The sequence below is a fragment of the Salmo salar genome, chromosome ssa13, assembly GCF_905237065.1.
Source record: "Salmo salar chromosome ssa13, Ssal_v3.1, whole genome shotgun sequence".
Taxonomy (NCBI): Eukaryota; Metazoa; Chordata; class Actinopteri; order Salmoniformes; family Salmonidae; genus Salmo; species Salmo salar.
In genome coordinates, this window is record NC_059454.1 from 87434319 (window position 1) to 87456065 (window position 21747).

The window sequence follows — 21747 nt, forward strand, 5'->3', positions numbered from 1 at the left end:
ACAACTACTGTGTTACACAGCCATCCTCAAACAGCAAAATAAACATTATTTCTGTCCAGGAGTCCTAAAGTAAACAGAGCAAACACTAACATGTAGCATGAGTTTGGGGTCAGCATGGATGAGCTTGACGAGAGCCAGCAGAAGGTACTTGTGGCTACGCGTGTCCAGGTCTGTGGTCTTCTCCTTGAACTTCAGACTGGTCATCTTCTCCTTGAAGGTCAGACTCTGAAGGAAACGAACAGTAGAGACTATCCATTAGCAGGAGCATTCATTTAAGATGAGGAGAGTGATAGAAAAGAGAAAGGTAAACATGGAAAAATTAAGTAGAGGAGAGGGAGAAACAGATGCAGAGTATCTCTACTATAATCAGACAAACAAGTTCCCACCCTCCGAGCAACAGTGACCCAGCGCACAGGGATCAGGAGAGCCACCAGGAGAGAAGGAATCAGGGGTCAAACAGGGGGCGAGAGAGAGAGAGACACTGTTTCATAAGTGCCCTTCATTGGTGGGCCATGAAACAGGAGGTGGACAAACAGACAGGAGCCTAAGGGGCCATGCCTAAACCATCATGGGCTGGCCACCATGAGGGAGTCAGGCCCACACACAAACACCAGGACACTGCAAACAGGAATTATGGATGAGGAAATAGCATTCTAGTGGTGTTTGAAGGAAATGTTCAACTATGCACCAACACAATCTATAGGCCTCTCATCCGTTCACAGGTGATAAACACAACCAAGTAGCCATCCATAGAACCTAGTTTGAAGGCATATCAACGCTGTGATTATATTAAAATCCTCCATTTAGGAGTTCAAATAAAGACGATGAACAATCCAAAGTATTAGTGAGAGTGCAAGTAGGACTCAGCCTCAACAGGCTGTAGTGCTGAGCAATTAACCAACAAGTCCGTTGTTTTTCTTTTTTAAAACAACTAACTGACCAACATTTGTTCAATTACTTTAACTTCTATTTGTTCAGTTTTTTTCTGTGAGCTCAATGTGCAGTTTCTCTAGAGATAAATCAGATCAAGCCCGAACTGGGCGATTTAGTAGTTTTAGTTTCCAACAGGCCAATGTTCCACATGGTTTAGCGCAGAAAACGTGGTAATTAACTACACTGACCATAATCCATTGCGTGCCTATTTGTCCGGTCTGTGTGGGGCAGACACTGAGGGAGAGAAGAACGTGCGAGACAGAGAGCAGTTGCTTTGTGAGTCATCTACCTGAAAATACAAGATCTAAGTGATTGATAGTTGGTATTCAGCAGTAATAAAAGTATGCCTCATTAACTTTGAAGAACTACTAAAATAGTGATTTTGTCAGACAGTATAGGCAGCAGATCTATAGAGATGAAATGATGACTTGGAACTAAATAATAAAGTAAATCAAATAAAACAAATGTAACACACACAACTGAAATATTTTAAAGTAATGTGAATAAATGGTTAATAAGCAGTAATGGTCCCTAAAATCATTGGCCTTTTATTAATTGTTGTATTCTGTTTTGTTACAGCATTCAATCCACAATGTATAGTGCATTTAATGTTGAATTATATTTGAACGAAAATCGAAAACCGTGATTATTTTTTAATAACCGAAACGACCTCAAATAGCACTACAAATCACTCAGCACTAACAGACTGAGAAGCATGCGCCAGGAGCTAGCTTAGCATACAGATGAGATGGAGTGGAGGGAGGAGTCGGACGCAGGCTCACTTCAACCAGAGCACAGAGGTGGAGGACGACAGGGGCTCTCTCTTATCTGTGGTAGCCTGAGGGTGGGGTCAGGGGTTAGAGGTCAGCTGCAGAGGAGTCGGAAGGAGGAAGCGTGGGGAGTGGTAGGGGTGGCAGTTATACTTACAGCAACAGACGCCCACTGCCATGCAAAACAGTGACTGTGACAGGTTGGCATCTGAGTGAGTGGGCGGCAGCAGCCAGGTCAAAGAAAATGGAGGAGAAGGAAAGAACGGGGCAATATGAAAAGAGAAAATAAGCAGCAGACAAAGAAGCACCACCGAGTCAATGATGTCAGAGAGTTCCCTCTGCCGTCCTTCACCTCCATGAGATGAGTAGACCAAACACACAGATATGAGCGAGATGACACGCGCACACACAAAATGACAGGGAAGTGAGTGGTTATCAAAGATGGTTATCAAGAGAGTTATCAGATTTATATACAGTACCAGTCAAAAGTTTGAACACACCTACTCATTCAAGGGTTTTTCTATATTTTTACTATTTTCTACATTGCAGAATAATAGTGATATCAAAACTATGAAATAACACATATGGAATCATGTAACCAACAACAAAAAAGTGTTTAATCTAAATATATTTTATATTTGAGGTTCTTCAAAGTAGCCATTCTTTGCCATGATGACAGATTTGCATACTCTTGGAAAAGCATTCCAGGTGAAGCCAATGTCTTGAAGGAGTTCCCACATATGCTGAGCACTTGTTGGCTGCTTTTCCTTCACTCTGCGGTCCAACTCATCCCAAACCATCTCAATTTGGTTGAGGTCGGGTGATTGTGGAGGCCAGCTCATCTGATGCAGCACTCCATCACTCTCCTTCTTGGTCAAATAGCCCTTACACAGCCTGGAGGTGTGTTGGGTCATTGTCCTGTTAGTCCCACTAAGCGCAAACCAGATGGGATGGAGTATCGCTGAGGAATGCTGTGGTAGCCATGCTGGTTAAGTGTGCCTTGAATTCTAAATAAATCACAGACGATGTCACCAGCAAAGCACCCCCACACATCCTTCATGCTTCACGGTGGGAGCCACACATGCTGAGATCATCGTTCACCAACTCTGCGTCTCACAAAGACACGGCGGTTGGAACCAAAAATCTCTAATTTGGACTCATCACACCAAAGGACAGATTTCCACTGGTCTAATGTCCATTGCTCGTGTATCTTGGCCCAAGCAAGTCTCTTCTTCTTATTATTGGTGTCCTTTAGTAGTGGTTTCTTTGCAGCATTCAACCATGAAGGCCTGATTGACGCAGTCTCTGAACAGTTGAAGTTGAGATTTGTCTGTTACTTGGCCTCTGTGACGCATTTATTTGGGCTGCAATTTCTGAGGCTGTTAACTCTAATGAACTTATCCTCTGCAGCAGAGGTAACTCTGGGTCTTCCTTTCCTGTGGCGGTCCTCATGAGAGCCAGTTTCATCATAGCGCTTGATGGTTTTTGCGACTGCACTTGAAGAAACGTTCAAAGTTCTTGACATTTTCCAGATTGACTGACCTTCATGTCTTAAAGTAATGATGGACTGTCGTTTCTCTTTGCTTATTTGAGCTGTTCTTGCCATAATATGGGTTTAGTCTTTTACAAAATAAGGGCTGTCATCTGTATACCCATCCCTACCATGTCACAACATAACTGATTGGCTCAAACACATTAAGAAGGAAAGAAATTCCACCATTTTTTTTTTAACAAGGCACACCTGTTAATTGAAATGCATTCCATAAATAAAAATAAGAATGGCATGGCTTTTTGTATTTATTTTCTGTAATACCAACTACTCCACCGAAGACATTCTTTAAAAACGTATACTCGGTCATAAGACTTAACGTGGGCAAATAAAATTCATAGAATAAAAAGGAAAGTTTTACATCATCTAAGTCCGAGGGTGGTTTTAAACTTCCAGACTTGGAATTGTTTGAACTCCCTACCCAAGGCTTTTACTTACGACATTTACACTACATGGCCAAAAGTATGTGGACATCCTTTCAAATTAGTGGAATTCGGCTATTTCAGTCACACCTGTTGCTGACAGGTGTATAAAATCGAGCATACAGCCATACAATCTCCATAGACAAACATTGGCAGCATAATGGCCCGTCCTGAAAAGCTCAGTGACTTTCAACGTGGCACCGTCATACAATGGCACCTTTCCAACAAGTCAGTTCATCAAATTTCTGCCCTGCTAGAGCTGCCCCAGTCAACTGTAAGTGCTGTTATTGTGAAGGGGAAACGTTTAGGAGCAACAACGGCTCAGCCGCGAAGTGGTAGGCCACACAAACTCAGAACGGGACCGCCGAGTGTTGAAGCATGTAACATTTATAAATCATCTGTCCTTGGTTGCAACACTCATTACCGAGTTCCGAACTGCTTCTGGATACAACGTCAGCACAAGAACCGAAATGGGTTTCCATGCCCAAGCAGCAGCACACAAGCCTAAGATCACCATGCACAATGCCAAGCGTCGGCTGGAGTGATGAATCACACATCACCATCTGGCAGTCTGACAGACGAATCTAGGTTCGGGGATGCCAGGAGAATGCTACTTGCCCCAATGCATAACGCCAACTGTAAAGTTTGATGGAGGAGAAACAATGGTCTGGGGCTATTTTCATGGTCCGGGCTAGGCCCCTTAGTTCCAGTGAAGGGAAATCTTAACGCTACAGCATACAGTGACATTCTAGACCAGGCATTCCCAAACTGGGTATGGAGGCATGCGCAATGCCGTCGAGGGTACACCAAATAAAAATGTATTCACATTTTCAAACAGTCCATTTATATTCAATGTGCGGGACAAAATTGAGGCTGATTAAGAAGTTGGACAACACACAGGTCTTTCCATCATTGTGTGATTTTTTTGTGTGCAAATGAACTCAAGCTTACGGACAATGTCAAATGTGATATAGCGAATCACCTGAGTGAGTTGGGTGTGCAATTACGCAGGTACCTTCCCGAAACTGATGGAACAAACAACTGAATTGGTTATCCCTTTCATTCCCTGCTTCCAGTCCACTTACCGATATATGAACATGAGAGCCTCATCAAAATTGCAACAAGCGGTTCTGTGAAAATGTAATTTAATCAGAAGCCACTGCCAGATTTCTGGATTGGACTACGCTCAGAGTTTCTTGCCTTGGCAAATCGCGCTGTTAAGACACTGATGCCCTTTGCAACCACGTACCTACAGTATGTGTGGATTCTCGGCCCTCACTAGCATGAAAACTAAATACAGGCACAGACTGTGTGTGGAAAATGATTTAAGACGGAGACCCTCTCCAATACAACCCAACATTGCAGAGTTATGTGCATCCTTTCAAGCACACCCTTCTCATTAACCGGTGGTGAGTTATTCACACTTTTCAATTAACAAATAAAAAGTTTTATATGTAAGATGGCTAAATAAAGAGCAAAATTATTGATTATTATTATTTGTGCCCTGGTCCTAAAAGAGCTCTTTGTCACTTCCACGAGCCGGGTTTTGACAAAAACCTCACACTCATTCTTATGTTTAATAAATGTATTGTATAGTGTGTGTGTGTGTGTGTGTGTGTGTGTGTGTGTGTGCAGGCTTACAATGATGACAAAAAACTACATTTGAGAGTGCGCTGACCCTGGTGCTAGAGGGGGTATGCAGCTGGAGGTTGAATGTTTGAAGGAGTACGGGACTATAAAAATAAATGTGGGAACCACTGTTCTAGACAATTCTATGCTTCCAACTTTGTGGAAGGCGCTTTCCTGTTTCAGCATGACAATGCCCCCGTGGACAAAGCGAAGTTCATACGGAAATGGTTTGTCGAGATCGGTGTGGAAGAACTTGACTGACCTGCACAGAGCCCTGTCCTCAACCCCATCGAACACCTTTGGGATGAATTGGAATGCCGAATGCAAGCCAGACCTAATCGCCCAACATCAGTGCCTGACCTCACTAATGCCCTTGTGGCTGAATGGAGTCCCCGCAGCGATGTTCCAACATCTAGTGAGTGGAGGCTGTTATAGCAGCAAAGGGGGGAGCAACTCCATATTAATACCCAGGATTTTGGAATGAGATGTTCGACAAGCAGGCATTCACATACTTTTGGTCATGTAGTGTATCAAAACATTTCGATTTGAAATCTTTTCGACATCAGAGCAACCTTGAAGGAATCTTATTTGAGTTAGAAAAAAACAATTGGAACCAAGATTGGAACCAAATGATGTTAGCACGAGATGGAGGGAAAGTTGGAGCATAAGTAACAAAATTACACTTAAGGAAAATGTATGTTTAATCCAGTATAAAGTAAATGTATAGAATGTATTATACAAGAGAGAAAACTCTACAGCGCAACAGCAGAGTCATGTGTTAAGTGTAAAACTAACAGCTTTCTGGGAATGCTATGAAGTCCAAAATGTATGGACGGAGCTAGAAAGTTGGCTGTCAGAAGTATTACAATGTAAACTTACTTTTAATCTGTCTGCATATTTCATGACATTGCATATAGTGGTGTAGTGAGCTACCCAATGAGCTGGACGATTCATCACTCATCTTGAAAAAAAAACATATATTAAAAACTTGGAAATCAATCAATCCGCCATCATGAACACAATGGACAAATTTAATGATTTATTATTAAAATAGCATGGGGGACCACGAAAAACAAATTGGTACAATTTAAGGCCAAGTGGCAAACAATAATGCACTAATGATGGGGGTGTGAGCATACGGGTCTGGGCAGAGGAGATGTAGTCACTGTTTGAGTGCGTCTAAGTTGTTGTTTGTATGTATAAGTTTGTATTTGGAGTGGGGAGAAAAAATAAAGTGTCTTGGTGGGGAGTGGGAGATCCTGCTCTCCACAGTAAAACCAAACATGGACACTGCAGTCTGGCATTGAATAACATCTCATCCCAACATGGCCCATTCATAAAAATAACAATCATGCACACTCACACACCGGTAATATTTTGGGTTTGTTGAGTATGTTTTTGTTGTGTGTGTGTCTTACCGGAGTCATGCGGAGGGGAGCGTGCGTACTGCAGCCCCTCATCACGTGGCCCAGCGTCTCAGAAACCATGATCCTCAGCTCTCCAGAGTAGCAGTACACCGCATCAATCTTAGGCCACCAGTCCAATGGAGACTGCAGCAAAGGAATGGACAGAGGGTTAAACTCAATCCTGTAAACAAACCTACTGTAGGCTTCATTATAAAACATTTGAAACAGAAATGTAATCCTATAGAGAGACTTGGATAAAACACGGCCGGTAGGTTAAATAGTAATAGTGGGTGTTGAGTCTTATCCCAATTGAAACTCATTCACAAAATGACATAGGGCCTTCAGCCCAGTAGCATTTGTTAGGGTGGAGAGATGGGACTTCTCCAGTTTGCCTGGAGGGGAGAAAGATGGCGGCTGTACTCTCCTACTCTCTGTTACCCACCCACCAACCCAGACAGACAGAGACATGCAAGAACAAAAGCAGCCTCTGACTTCTGCTCACAGACAGGAAGTGCTTTGCGTGAGGGGGGTGAGAGAGAGACCAGTCATACTCTCACTCCCTCACACACAGTCTCCCAGGCACATGGAGAGCTAATAAAAGGGTCTCTGTATGAAATCTTCCCTCAGGCACTTCCTATTGAAACACACAAACACACACACACATAAACCACATGAGTGTCTGCAGCACTTCCTCTCCCTGCATGGCTCATCCAGAGTGAGATGGTAGTCGATCTAATGGCTGGGTAATAGAGCCAGCCCAGTGTATACAGTAGTGACATCATCTACACAAAGTCACCACAGATAAGGTTACCACTGGTCATTCTAGACATGCACTGTGTGCACACACAGCATTGGTCACTTTATATACTTTGAATAGTGGCACTGGACATTGGCATTTGGTGTGTTGATTGATCCCTTAACCCTATGTTGGGCCATGACAACACACACTTACATTGGTGATGATTCTGTGTAGGGAGTTGACCAGGACGAAGTGGAAGGTGGGAGGGGAGGATGAGGCCAGGCAGACCTGAAATGGAGGAGAAAAATAAAGAGAGATTAACCAGAGATCAGAGTCCTTACTGCAACACACCAGTATGTGGTTAAAAAGTGTGCATCAACAACCATTTCTATGAAATACTATACTCCAAAACTCAGCTCCATCATTGACTGAATCAGATGGTTCATTCATCACAAAACCCACTGATATTGCCAATTACTTTAATGATTTTTCCATTGGCAAGATTAGCAAATTTAGGCATGGCATGCCAGCAACAAATGCGGCATTACACATCCAAGTATAACTGATCAAATTATGAAAAACAAGCATTGTAATTTTGAATTCCGTAAAGTGAGTGTGGAAGAAGTGAAAAAACTACTGTTGTCTTTCAACAATAAGCCACTGGGGTCTGACAACTTGGATGGAAAATTACTGAGGATAATAACAGATGATATTGGCCCTCCTCTATTTGCCATATCTTCAATCTAAGCCTAGAGTGTGCCTGGAGGAAAGCAAAAGTAATTATGTTACCCAAGAATAGTAAAGCCCCCCTTTACTCGCTCAAATAGCCAACCAATCAGCTTGTTACCAACCCTTAGTAAACATTTGGAAAAAATTGTATTTGACCAGATACAATGCTATTTTACTGTAAGCACACTTAAAGGGAAGGACATTCAACAAGCACGGCACTTACACAAATGACTGAAGAATGATGATTGATTGGCTGAGAGAAATTGATGATAAAAAGATTGTGGGAGCTGTTTTGTTAGACCTCAGTGCGGCTTTTGACATTATTGATCATAGTCTGCTGATGGAAAAACGTATGTGTTATGGCTTTACACCCCCTGCTATATTGTGGATAAAGAGTTAACTGTCCCAATAAAAAAAAAGGTCTACCCCTTTTTCATGGTATCCAATTGGTAGTTAAAGTCTTGTCTCATCGCTGCAACTCCCGTATGGACTCGGGCGAGGCGATGGTCGAGAGGCATGCATCCTCCGAAAAACGACCCAACCAAGCCACACTGCTTCTTGACACAATGCCCACTTAACCTGTCTGGGCTAGGGGGCAGTATTTTCACGGCCGGATAAAAAACATACCCGATTTAAACTGGTTACTACTCTTGCCCAGAAATGAGAATATGCATATTATTAGTAGATTTGGATAGAAAACACTCTAAAGTTTCTAAAATTGTTTGAATGGTGTCTGTGAGTATAACAGAACTCATATGGCAGGCAAAAACCTGAGAAGATTCCAAGTAGGAAGTGGCCTGTCTGCGATTTTGTAGTTCTCCTTTTGCTTGTCTATCGAAACTACAGTATCCGTGGGGTTATGTTGCACTTTCTAAGGCTTCCATTGGCTCTCTAAAGCCGCCAGAAAGCGGATTGGGGCGTCTCCTGTCTCTGGGCAAAGTATAGTAACTCAGTTTGTCAGTGGTCTGCCTGAGGACAAAGGGAATGGAAATGCGCGTTCACGAGACCTCGCCATTTTTTATTTTCCTCTTTGAATGAATACAGTATTGTCCGGTTGGAATATTATTGCTATTTTAAGAGAAAAATACCTTTTTTTTTAAATTTTAAACAGCGTTTGACATGCTTCTAAGTACGGTAATGGAACATTTTGAAATGTATTGTCTCGAAATGCACTCGCGCGTTACCCTTTGGATAGTGACCTGAACGCAAACAAAACGGGGGTATTTGCACATAACTATGGAATATTTGGAACAAAAACAACATTTGTTGTAGAAGTAACAGTCCTGGGAGTGCATTCTGACGAAGAACAGCAAAGGTAACCCAATTTTTCTAATAGTAATTCTGAGTTTAGGTGACCCCGAAGTTGGCGAGTGTCAAATTAGCTAGCCGTGATGGCTGAGCTATGTCTTCAGAATATTGCAAAATGTGCTTTCGCCGAAAAGCTATTTTAAATCTGACATAGCGATTGCATAAAGGAGTTCTGTATCTATAATTATTAAAATAATTGTTATGTATTTTGTCAACGTTTATGATGAGTAATTTAATAAATTCACCGGAAGTTTTGGGTGGGAATGCTAGTTCTGAACATCACATGCTAATGTCAAAAGCTGTTTTTTTTATATAAATATGAACTTGATTGAACAAAACATGCATGTATTGTATAACATAATGTCCTAGGAGTGTCATCTGATGAAGATCAAAGGTTAGTGCTGCATTTAGCTGTGTTTTGTGTTTTTGTGACATATATGCTTGCTTGAAAAATGGCTGTGTGGTTATTTGTGTCCATGTACTCTCCTAACATAATCTAATATTTTGCTTTCGCTGTAAAGCCTTTTTGAAATCGGACAATGTGGTTAGATTAACGAGTCTCTTATCTTTCAAATGGTGTAAAATAGTCGTATGTTTGAAATATAGAAATTATTGAATTTTTGAGGTATTTGTATTTCGCGCCACGCGATTTCACTGGCTGTTGAATAGAGTGGGACGCTAACGTCCCACCTAGCCCATAGAAGTTAACCCGGAAGCCAGCCACACCAATGTGTCGGAGAAAACACCGTACACCTGGCGACCGTGTCAGTGTGCATGGTACCGGCCCGCCACAGGAGTCTCTAGAGTGTGATGGGACAAAGACATCTCTGCTGGCCAAACCCTCCCCTAACCCGGACGACGCTGGGCCAATTGTGCGCCGCCCCATGGGTCTCCCGGTTGCGACAGAGCCTGGAAAGCGTTACCTGTCTAACAGAACACAGAGGCTGTTCTAATGGAAGCCTCTCCAACATAATCCAGGTAAAATCAGGAATTCCCCTGGGCAGCTGTCTAGGCCCCTTACTTTTTTCAATCTTTACTAATGACATGCCACTGGCCTTGAGTAAAGCTATGTATGCGGCGGACTCAACACTATACACGTCAGTTCTAAAGCGAGTGAAATCACTGCTTAATAAAGAGCTGCAGTCAGGTTCAGAATGGGTGGCAAGGAATAAGCTGGTCCTAAATATTTCAAAAACTAAAAGCATTGTAATTTGTGACAAATCATTCACTAAACCTCAACTGAATCTTGTAATGAATAATGTGGACATTGAGGTGACTAAACTGCTTGGAGTAACCCTGGATTGTAAACTGTCATGGTCAAAACATGTTGATACAACAGTAGCTAAAATGGGGAGAAGTCTGTCCATAATAAAGCGCAGTCCTGCCTTTTTAACAACACTATCAATGAGGCAGGTCCTACAGGCTCTCGTTTTGTCGCATCTGGACTACGGTTCAGTCGTATGGTCAGGTGCAACAAAGAGGATCCTTGGAAAATTTTAATTGGCTCAGAACAGGGCAGCACGGCTGGCCCTTAAATGTACACGGAGAGCTAATATTAATAATATGCATATCAATCTCTCATGACTCAAAGTGAATTAGAGATTGACTTAACCTGTTAGGGCTAGGGGGCAGTATTGACACGGCCGGATAAAAAACGTACCCGATTTAATCTGGTTACTACTCCTGCCCAGTAACTAGAATATGCATATAATTATTGGCTTCGGATAGAAAACACCCTAAAGTTTCTAAAACTGTTTGAATGGTGTCTGTGAGTATAACAGAACTCAAATGGCAGGCCAAAACCTGAGAAGATTCCATGCAGGAAGTGGCCTGTCTGACAAGTTGTGTTTCATCTTGGCTCTTTTTATTGAAGACTGAGGATCTTTGCTCTAACGTGACACTTCCTACGGCTCCCATAGGCTCTCAGAGCCCAGGAAAAAGCTGAACGATATCGAGGCAGCCTCTGGCTGAAACACATTATCGCTTTTGGCAAGTGGCCGATCAGAGTACTATGGGCTTAGGCGCGTGCCCGAGTCAACCCCATGCTTTATTTTCTTTCGTCTGTTTACCTAAACGCAGATTCCCGGTCGGAATATTATCGCTTTTTTATGAGAAAAATTGCATAAAAATTTATTTTAAACAGCGGTTGACATGCTTCGAAGTACGGTAATGGAATATTTAGCATTTTTTTGTCACGAATTGCGCCATGCTCGTCACCCTTATTTACCCTTTCGGATAGTGTCTTGAACGCACGAACAAAACGCCGCTGTTTGGATATAACTATGGATTATTTTGAACCAAACCAACCAACCATTTGTTATTGAAGTAGAAGTCCTGGGAGTGCATTCTGACGAAGACAGCAAATGTAATAACATTTTTCTTATAGTAAATGTGACTTTTCTGAGTGCTAAACTTGCTGGGTGTCTAAATAGCTAGCCCTGTGATGCCGGGCTATCTACTGAGAATATTGCAAAATGTGCTTTCACCGAAAAGCTATTTTAAAATCGGACATATCGAGTGCATAGAGGAGTTCTGTATCTATAATTCTTAAAATAATTGCTATGCTTTTTGTGAACGTTTATCGTGAGTAATTTAGTAAATTCACCGGCAGTGTTCGGTGGGAATGCTAGTCACATGCTAGTCACATGCTAATGTAAAAAGCTGGTTTTTGATATAAATATGAACTTGATTGAACAAAACATGCATGTATTGTATAACATAATGTCCTAGGGTTGTCATCTGATGAAGATCATCAAAGGTTAGTGCTGCATTTAGCTGTGGTTTGGGTTTATGTGACATTATATGCTAGCTTGAAAAATGGGTGTCTGATTATTTCTGGCTGGGTACTCTGCTGACATAATCTAATGTTTTGCTTTCGTTGTAAAGTCTTTTTGAAATCGGACAGTGTGGTTAGATTAACGAGAGTCTTGTCTTTAAAATGGTGTAAAATAGTCATATGTTTGAAAAATTGAAGTTTTTGCATTTCTAAGGTTTTTGAATAACGCGCCACGGGATTACACTGGCTGTTACGTAGGTGGGACGATTTGGTGCCACCTACCCTAGAGAGGTTAATCACTACTTGTTTTTGTAAGAAGTGTTGACCTGCTGAATGCATTGAGGTGTCTGTTTTAAACTACTAGCACACAGCTTGGACACCCATGCATACCCCACAAGACATGTCACCAAAGGTTTCTTCACAATCCCCAAGCCAAGAACAGACTATGGGAGGCACACAGTACTACACAGAGCCATGACTACATGGAACTCTATTTCACATCAGGTAACTGATGCAAGCAGATAGAAATACACCGTACGGAACAGCAGGGATTGTGAAGAAACACACACATGATAAGACATGCACATACACATGGATGTTGTATTGTAAATATGTGATAGTGGAGTAGCGGCCTGAGGGAACACACTAAATGTATTAGTTAAGTGTTATGAAATGTAATGTCATGTAATATTTTAAACTGTATATATAACTGACTTAATGTTGCTGGACCCCAGGAAGAGTAGCAAGGGGATCCTTAATAAATACCTTAAAATGCTGGTTGTTGTGGGGATTGATGCGGAAACAAGAGACAAAGCAGTCGATCATGAGGTCCACGTCTGCATTCTGGCTTCCCGCCCCTCTGGAGAAAGGCTTGGCTGGGTTGAAGAGCAGGGCCTGACAGGAGAAGGGAGAAACAACGTCCATAGCATCAGATGTGACTGGTTACCACTGGTGACTAATACTGGATACTATGTTTATAATACCTTCCCATAACACAGATGACCAGAGGACAATCTGTGGCTGATGCTCACCTTAAGGTCCACTACGATGGACTGCACCAGGAGGAAGATGACAGAGTGGTCCTCCCAGTTGATGTAGGTGGAGGCCTTGCAGAGTTTGACACAAGCGATGGCAGCACTCTCAGTCAGCTGTTTACTGCTCCCGTGGCCGGCCAGGGCCTTCCTCAGGTTCTCCAGGAACAGTTTCTGTTAGGGACAGAAGAGTACTGTAACAGTACTGTATGAGAGAAGAGTAGTGTACTGTAAGACATGGCTGATTAGAACCCTAGTGTGTGCCCTGCCCCGTGGGTGTGTTGTGTCTGACCTTATTGACCTTGGTGTCCTCTACAGTCTCTCTGGAGATGTCCTGTGTGATGTCGGGACAGAGGATGAGGAGGATGATCTGCAGTGGCCACACGGCTGCCTTCCTCTTGGCACTCTCAGCAAAACTGTCCACCAGGTCAAACAGCTTCTCTGCACAGTCTGGGAGAGACCCGGCCAGGCAACACACAGTTTGGGAGAGACACAACCAAGCAACAACATAGTCAATAACACAGACATACAGTACCAGTCAAAAGTGTGGACACACCTACTCATTCAAGTGTTTTTCTTAATTTTTACTATAGTCTACATTGTAGAATAATAGTGAAGACATCAAAACTATGAAATAACACATATGGAATCATGTAGTAACCAAAAAGTGTTAAATCAAAATAGATTTTATATTTGAGATTCTTCAAAGTAGCCACCCTTTGCTTTGATGACAGCTTTGCACACTCTTGGCATTCTCTCAACCAGCTTCATAAGGTAGTCACCTGGAATGCATTATAATTAACAGTTATGCCTTGTTAAAAGTGAATTTGTGGAATTTCTTTCCTTCTTAATGCGTTTGAGCCAATCAGTTGTGTTGTGACAAGGTAGGGGTGGTATACAGAAGATAGCCCTATTTGGTAAAATACCAAATCCATATCATGGAAAGAACCATCAAGCGCTTTGATGAAACTGGCTCTCATGAGGACCGCAACAGGAAGACCCAGAGTTACCTCTGCTGCAGAGGATAAGTTCATTAGAGTTACCAGCCTCAGAAATTGCAGCCAAAAAAGAAATGCGTCAGAGTTCAAGTAACAGACACATCTCAAATCAACTGTTTAGAGGAGACAGCGTCAATCAGGCCTTCATGGTCGAATTTCTGAAAAGAAACCCCTACTAAAGAACACCAATAAGAAGAAGACTAGCTTGGGCCAAGAAACACCTGCAATGGACATTAGACTGGTGGAAATCTGTCCTTTGGTCTGATGAGTCCAAATTTTAGATTTTTGGTTCCAACCGCCGTGTCTTTTTGAGACGCAGAGTAGGTGAATGGATGATCTCTGCATGTGTGGTTCCCACCGTGAAGCATGGAGGAGGAGGTGTGATGGTGTGGGGGTGCTTTGCTGGTGAAACTATTGTGATTTATTTAGAATTCAAGGCACACTTAACCAGCATGGCTAACAGCATTCTGCAGCGATACACCATCCAATCTGGTTTGCGCTTAGTGGGACTATCATTTGTTTTTCAACAGGACAATGACACAGCCCTTACACAGCCTGGAGGTGTGTTATTTGACCAAGAAGGAGAGTAATGGAATGCTGCATCAGATGACCTGGCCTCCATAATCACCCTACCTCAACCCATTTGAGATGGGTTGAGTTGGACAGCAGAGTGAAGGAAAAGCAGCCAACAAGTGCTCAGCATATGTGGGAACTCCAAGACTGTTGGAAAAGCATTCCAGGTGAAGCTGGTTGAGAGAATACCAAGAGTGTGCAAAGCGGTCAAAATATATTTAGATTTGTTTAACACTTTTTTTGTTATTTCATAGTTTTGATGTCTTCACTATTATTCTACAACGTAGAAAATAGTAAAAAAAAGAAAAGAAAAACCCTTGAATAAGTAGGTGTCCAAACTTTTGACTGGTACTGTATGATTCATCACTAAGTGTAACATTAGAACTGTAACTGCATTCTCACCAGCCATGTCTGTCTGTGGCCTCTGGTATAGCATGGTGAACTCATCAGGGTAGTTCTCCACCCAGTTCCAGAAGGCCTGAGGGGAGAGAGAAGGGGGTCACACCACCTGCCTGGGAAGCACTGTACCTATCTTCTACTCGCAAAGAAGACTATCAACAACACAACAACTTGCAACAATATTTCCTGTCCTGATTGTAATGTCAAGCTTCAAGACTGGGGCTTCTGGCGAGCCACAGACGGTTAGTGTAACTGAAGTGTATCCAGATGCCTGAGCAGCTCCACAGAAATGTACTAGAGCAGAAGGAGCAGGGCAACAGGAAGTCAACAGACACTGTACTAGAGCAGGAGGAGCAGGGCAACAGGAAGTCAACAGACACTGTACTAGAGCAGGAGGAGCAGGGCAACAGGAAGTCAACAGACACTGTACTAGAGCAGGAGGAGCAGGGCAACAGGAAGTCAACAGACACTGTACTAGAGCAGGAGGAGCAGGGCAACAGGAAGTCAACAGACACTGTACTAGAGCAGGAGGAGCAGGGCAACAGGAAGTCAACAGACACTGCACTAGAGCAGGAGGAGCAGGGCAACAGGAAGTCAACAGACACTGCACTAGAGCAGGAGGAGTAGGGAAACAGGAGATGTGGACCAGAGACCACTAGGTGGAGAAAGTGAGTCTGTGGATAGATGTGTAAGAGAGAAACAGAGAGAGAGAGACAGTGGCAGACAGAGAGGCAGACAGAGAGAGAGAGAGAGAGAGAGAGAGATACTCACCTTCTCTAAACTGTTGATGACACTTAGCTGGGCAGGCTTCTTGAGGGCTTTGAATTTAAACACCGTCTCTGCAGGAGGAAATGACAACCAATACTGAGTCCACACTGAACCTCAACAACGGTGCACAACTCAAAAGAAACAGAACATCTTTGGCTCTATCAAACGGATAACTTCAAATGGGACGGCTGTAGTCCAAAATAAAGCAATGTGACTGATAAGAATACACAAATACCTTGGAGCAGTTTCTTTAGCTTGGCACAGTCCACATTAATGTACTGGATGAGCTCGATGTCATGGACATCCACTGTGTCCTCCGAACACAAGGTGAGCTCCTGCAACCTGAGGGGAAACGCCGCAGAGATGGATCTTCAATCAAGATGGTTATTTTAATCTCCTCGAATATTCACATTCAATAGAATCACATCATTAGAACATGATAGAGAAGTAGCAGTAGAGCATCATAATAGAAACAGTAATCAAACGGTAAGCCTAGGTCTCATCTGACTAATGGTAATAACGTGACAGACTAGTCTGGGTGAATGGGCAATGCTTTCAAGGTAAAAGCTGAGGACAAAAAGAGAGAGAGGCGACACTGGGGAGTGGTTGAGGTCAACTCTCTAACCCTGTTTTAACATCACATAACATAACCAACTCCACATGATTTAATAACCAGCCACTTCATCAGTCTGGGCCTGCCAGTCATGGACCAATAAGACCACAACACAGCTCGGTTAACAAGTGCAGACTGCAACACAGACAAGTGGAGCAGCACTCTTGTCTTCTACCTCAGAACCAACTTGTACACCAGTGCAAGGAGGAGGAAGACAAAATATGTGCTTTCTGAGCTTCAACAAATAATTAATATACCCGAGTGGTTAATATTTACAGATGTTTTCTCCCCACTCCAAACCACTCAGCTCTGACACACACAGGTCAACACACAGGTGAGCGTGCGCACGCGCACACACACACACACACACACACACACACACACACACACACACACACACACACACGTGAGTATGCCTCCATGTCTTGTGCAGGTCCAGGTCCTTTGGGGGTTGGTTTCACAGTGGAACATTACTCCATGAGACACAGACAAAGAGACTCTTTATGAAGGCTACCGACAGACTCCCTTTCTCCCTCTATTTATTTCTCTATCTATCGAGGTAGATGATAGCTCCAGCTTCTTTTTTCCTCCTTGCTCTCACTGAAGCCGACAGGCCTGAACTGATGTACACTTAAAGGTAACCCTTCCTCTACGTACAGCCTGAGGTCTACTACTGTGGCCTGTCGCTTCTCAGAGCAGTTTGGGCTGAGGGTTAGAGTTCTGGGTGTTTATGATTAATGTCACCTGGTGGAGATGCGGCTGAACACGGCATTGAAGTTGTTGCAGCTGAGGGAGAAGAGGACCCCGGAGGCGGAGCTACGTAGCTCGGCGGCGTGCTGGTGGCCCTCGCGGTACGTGTGGATGAAATGACAGATCTCTGGCAGCAGCTGTTTCACCAGCATGGTCTCATCCAGACGCAGGCAGTCCTTCGGTTGCTGAGGGATGAAGGGAAGGAAGGAGAGACCAGGAAGGGAGGGATTAGAGGAAAGGTTAGAGGTCAAACATGAGAAAACCATTCAATGTCCTCACTGCCCGATTAGCCCAGAGGAGAGAATAGACCAGAATAAAACCCTGCCACACGGAGAGAACGGTCAGTCAGGCTTCAGTCACAAGGCAAGCATCCCTGAAGTCACACATTCCCTCTCATACATGAAGATATAAAACATACTAGGTCTAAAACATCCTGACCAATAGGTAAGATATCACATATTTTAGATACAGTGCATTCTGATGCCTCTCACAGCCTTGAAATAATGCTGTAAATCTAGCTGAGATAATGGCTCTGGACAGAGCTATCCAGACTAATGATTCTACATGCTGGATTTGGACCTGCTGCACTGCAGGCCTGGGACCTGTCATTACCCCAGCACACTGTGGAGGGACTGGGGATAGAGAGCTCTACTGCAGGCCTGGGAAATGTCATTACCCCAGCACACTGTGGAGGGACTGGGGACAGACAGCTCTACAGCAGGCCTGGGACCTGTCATTGCCCCAGCACACTGTGGAGGGACTGGGGACAGAGAGCTCTACTGCAGGCCTGGGACCTGTCATTACCCCAGCACACTGTTGAGGGACTTGGGAAAGAGAGCTCTACTGCAGGCCTGGGACCTGTCATTACACCAGCACACTGTTGGGGGAGTTGGGAAAGAGAAGGCTCTACTGCAGGCCTGGGACCTGTCATTACCCCAGCACACTGTGGAGGGACTGGGGACAGAGAGCTCTACTGCAGGCCTGGGACCTGTCATTACCCCAGCACACTGTGGAGGGACTGGGGACAGAGAGCTCTACTGCAGGCCTGGGACCTGTCGTTACCCCAGCACACTGTGGAGGGACTGGGGACAGAGAGCTCTACTGCAGGCCTGGGACCTGTCGTTACCCCAGCACACTGTGGAGGGACTGGGGACAGAGAGCTCTACTGCAGGCCTGGGACCTGTCGTTACCCCAGCACACTGTGGAGGGACTGGGGACAGAGAGCTCTACTGCAGGCCTGGGACCTGTCATTACCCCAGCACACTGTGGAGGGACTGGGGACAGAGAGCTCTACTGCAGGCCTGGGACCTGTCATTACCCCAGCACACTGTTGAGGGACTTGGGACAGAGAGCTCTACTGCAGGCCTGGGACCTGTCATTACACCAGCACACTGTTGGGGGAGTTGGGAAAGAGAAGGCTCTACTGCAGGCCTGGGACCTGTCATTACACCAGCACACTGTTGGGGGAGTTGGGAAAGAGAAGGCTCTACTGCAGGCCTGGGACCTGTCATTACCCCAGCACACTGTTGGGGGAGTTGGGAAAGAGAAGGCTCTACTGCAGGCCTGGGACCTGTCATTACCCCAGCACACTGTTGGGGGAGTTGGGAAAGAGAAGGCTCTACTGCAGGCCTGGGACCTGTCATTACACCAGCACACTGTTGGGGGAGTTGGGAAAGAGAAGGCTCTACTGCAGGCCTGGGACCTGTCATTACACCAGCACACTGTTGGGGGAGTTGGGAAAGAGAAGGCTCTACTGCAGGCCTGGGACCTGTCATTACACCAGCACACTGTTGGGGGAGTTGGGAAAGAGAAGGCTCTACTGCAGGCCTGGGACCTGTCATTACACCAGCACACTGTTGGGGGAGTTGGGAAAGAGAAGGCTCTACTGCAGGCCTGGGACCTGTCATTACACCAGCACACTGTTGGGGGAGTTGGGAAAGAGAAGGCTCTACTGCAGGCCTGGGACCTGTCATTACACCAGCACACTGTTGGGGGAGTTGGGAAAGAGAAGGCTCTACTGCAGGCCTGGGACCTGTCATTACACCAGCACACTGTTGGGGGAGTTGGGAAAGAGAAGGCTCTACTGCAGGCCTGGGACCTGTCATTACACCAGCACACTGTTGGGGGAGTTGGGAAAGAGAAGGCTCTACTGCAGGCCTGGGACCTGTCATTACACCAGCACACTGTTGGGGGAGTTGGGAAAGAGAAGGCTCTACTGCAGGCCTGGGACCTGTCATTACACCAGCACACTGTTGGGGGAGTTGGGAAAGAGAAGGCTCTACTGCAGGCCTGGGACCTGTCATTACACCAGCACACTGTTGGGGGAGTTGGGAAAGAGAAGGCTCTACTTGGGGACAGTGGTGGATCATTAAGTGAAATATTTCATTGAAAAGAGAATGATTTTCTGATTACGAGTACAGGTGTAATATGTCAATTTTAAATGAACTTGCAGGGACATGGGCTACTGAAAGAGGACATCAACGAGGCAAAAATAGTTAGAAAAAAAGCATTCAGATTTCAAGAAAAAGGATGACTTGAAGAACCTAACAGCTGTCATCCATCCGAGAGCTCGTAGTAAAAAAATGAATACAACTGTCCGGAAACTCGGGGCAATCCCATTGGAGGATCAGAATGCAAAGTGAAGATGAGCAAGCACCTGGAAAAGCAATCTTCAGTGAGCACATCTTTACTAAGGAGAGGAGAGAAGGGAAAGTAGCCAGGGGACTACTGGCTACTAACAGAGTTCCCAAAGACTGAAAAAAAGAGACAGGACTCAAACACACAGTTTCTGTGTGGGGCGGGGAAAGGGCTCAGATCCAGTCCAGAGCAAAGGCCACTGTCCCCACTGAGACAAAACATCTCCACCACAGACAGCCCACCACATTCTATTGTGTTATGCTGATATCTAATGGAGATCTGCTGATAAAAACCAGAACGCTGCATTAGGAGAGCATGCAGGGAGACAAGGAAACAAACCAGGAAAAAAACAGAGGGAGGAAAGGAGAACGAAGGAGAGTGAGCGAGGAAGGGAGTCGGAGATATAAAAGCGACATGCATCCATCATTTCCGTTTCTGATGGGGAATGATCCTCACCCCAGCAAGGCACTTCTCCAGTGTGTCCAGGATGATGAGCTGAGAGAGATACAGGTTCTTCTCCGCAGCCTCTCCAAATATTCGCTAGGGGAGAAAGAGGAGACATGGTTGAGACATCTCCAACACTGTACCTGGCTCCATAGGCTTCAACAGACATTGTTTGCACATACAGCGCACACACACACACACACACACACACTCACCATGTTGTTCACATTCTTCAGTATGTTCGTGAGGCCACTGATGACCAGTGAGAACTTGTACTTGGAGATGTGTATCAGACAGTCCTTGTTGTGCTCTGTGCTGACTTTGGTGTGAGTGTTCTGTTGGCCCACTTTGACTGGAAGCTGTAGAGGGGTAAAGGGACAGAGTAAGGCTGTTGGTGTTGTTACATGAATCTAAGTCGGTAACTTTGCTTCGTGTCCAATACAAATAACCCTAACGTTAACCCTAACATACTGTCAAGAGCATCGAGTACAGGAATAGCCTTCTGTATACATTTCCTGTCAATAAGTCCATTACTATGTTTTCAAGGAGATCGCCTATTCTAGGTCTGCATGACTGAATAACAATACATTTGGTTAACAGCGCTCCTTGAGCAGTGATCTCACAGTCTCTTTCTCTAGAGACCAACATGTCTGCCTCTAGTGAAGCCTCCTCTGCATCCTGAGCAGGGGATGTACTGTATAGTAGGCTACACTACATTCAGTGGATGTGTCAGAGAGCCTGGCTGGCTGGGCTCTCCTCTGCCTCCGACTCCAGCTCAGACAGGATGACAGTGCATCAGCTGGTCTGAGGCCCCAGGCTGACCCTGCCTTGCCTAGGCTCCGCTCCATCTAGCCTAATAACAGAAAATCACAGCTCCATGTGACACCCAAACACCATTAAAAAACACAAACACTCAAAGCAACCCGACTCTCCCACTTCTTGTAATAATTTTCCCATTTGGTGAGGGACAGCAGTACAGAGGCATGGGCTATTATAGAGCTAGCAGGACAAGACGCTCCCCTCCCTCAGTAGACCGGGACAGCAGAAGAGACTTATGGGATAGAGAGGAGTGTAGAGCACTGGGGAAACCTAGAGGGTGGCCCCTCACTGAGCATATAGTCCTACACACACAGGGGGTGGATGTGCTGAGCTGGGCTCACAGACACACGCTATGGACTATACTCCATGCATTACGCTCTGCCTCTACCTTTTGGGCTACAATTACACACACACACACACACACACACACACAAGTTTACAAGTAGGACTACTA

At 44.7% G+C, this 21747-nt stretch overlaps 1 protein-coding gene across 4 annotated transcripts in view; it reads right to left on the reverse strand.

Annotated features, from left to right (window-relative positions):
* LOC106567758 (neurofibromin) overlaps positions 1 to 21747 on the reverse strand; it is a 71964-nt gene that overhangs the window by 43419 nt on the left and 6798 nt on the right. For all 4 annotated transcript variants that reach the window (XM_045692332.1, XM_045692333.1, XM_014137461.2 and 1 more), the window contains exons 2-13: positions 20690 to 20833; positions 20487 to 20570; positions 17388 to 17578; positions 16266 to 16372; positions 16034 to 16101; positions 15266 to 15341; positions 13585 to 13742; positions 13293 to 13466; positions 13027 to 13155; positions 7662 to 7736; positions 6722 to 6853; positions 91 to 225 (exon numbers count right to left, since the gene is read on the reverse strand). In XM_045692332.1, the coding sequence (XP_045548288.1) occupies positions 91 to 225; positions 6722 to 6853; positions 7662 to 7736; positions 13027 to 13155; positions 13293 to 13466; positions 13585 to 13742; positions 15266 to 15341; positions 16034 to 16101; positions 16266 to 16372; positions 17388 to 17578; positions 20487 to 20570; positions 20690 to 20833 (1473 nt within the window). The remainder of the gene's footprint in view (positions 1 to 90; positions 226 to 6721; positions 6854 to 7661; positions 7737 to 13026; positions 13156 to 13292; positions 13467 to 13584; positions 13743 to 15265; positions 15342 to 16033; positions 16102 to 16265; positions 16373 to 17387; positions 17579 to 20486; positions 20571 to 20689; positions 20834 to 21747) is intronic.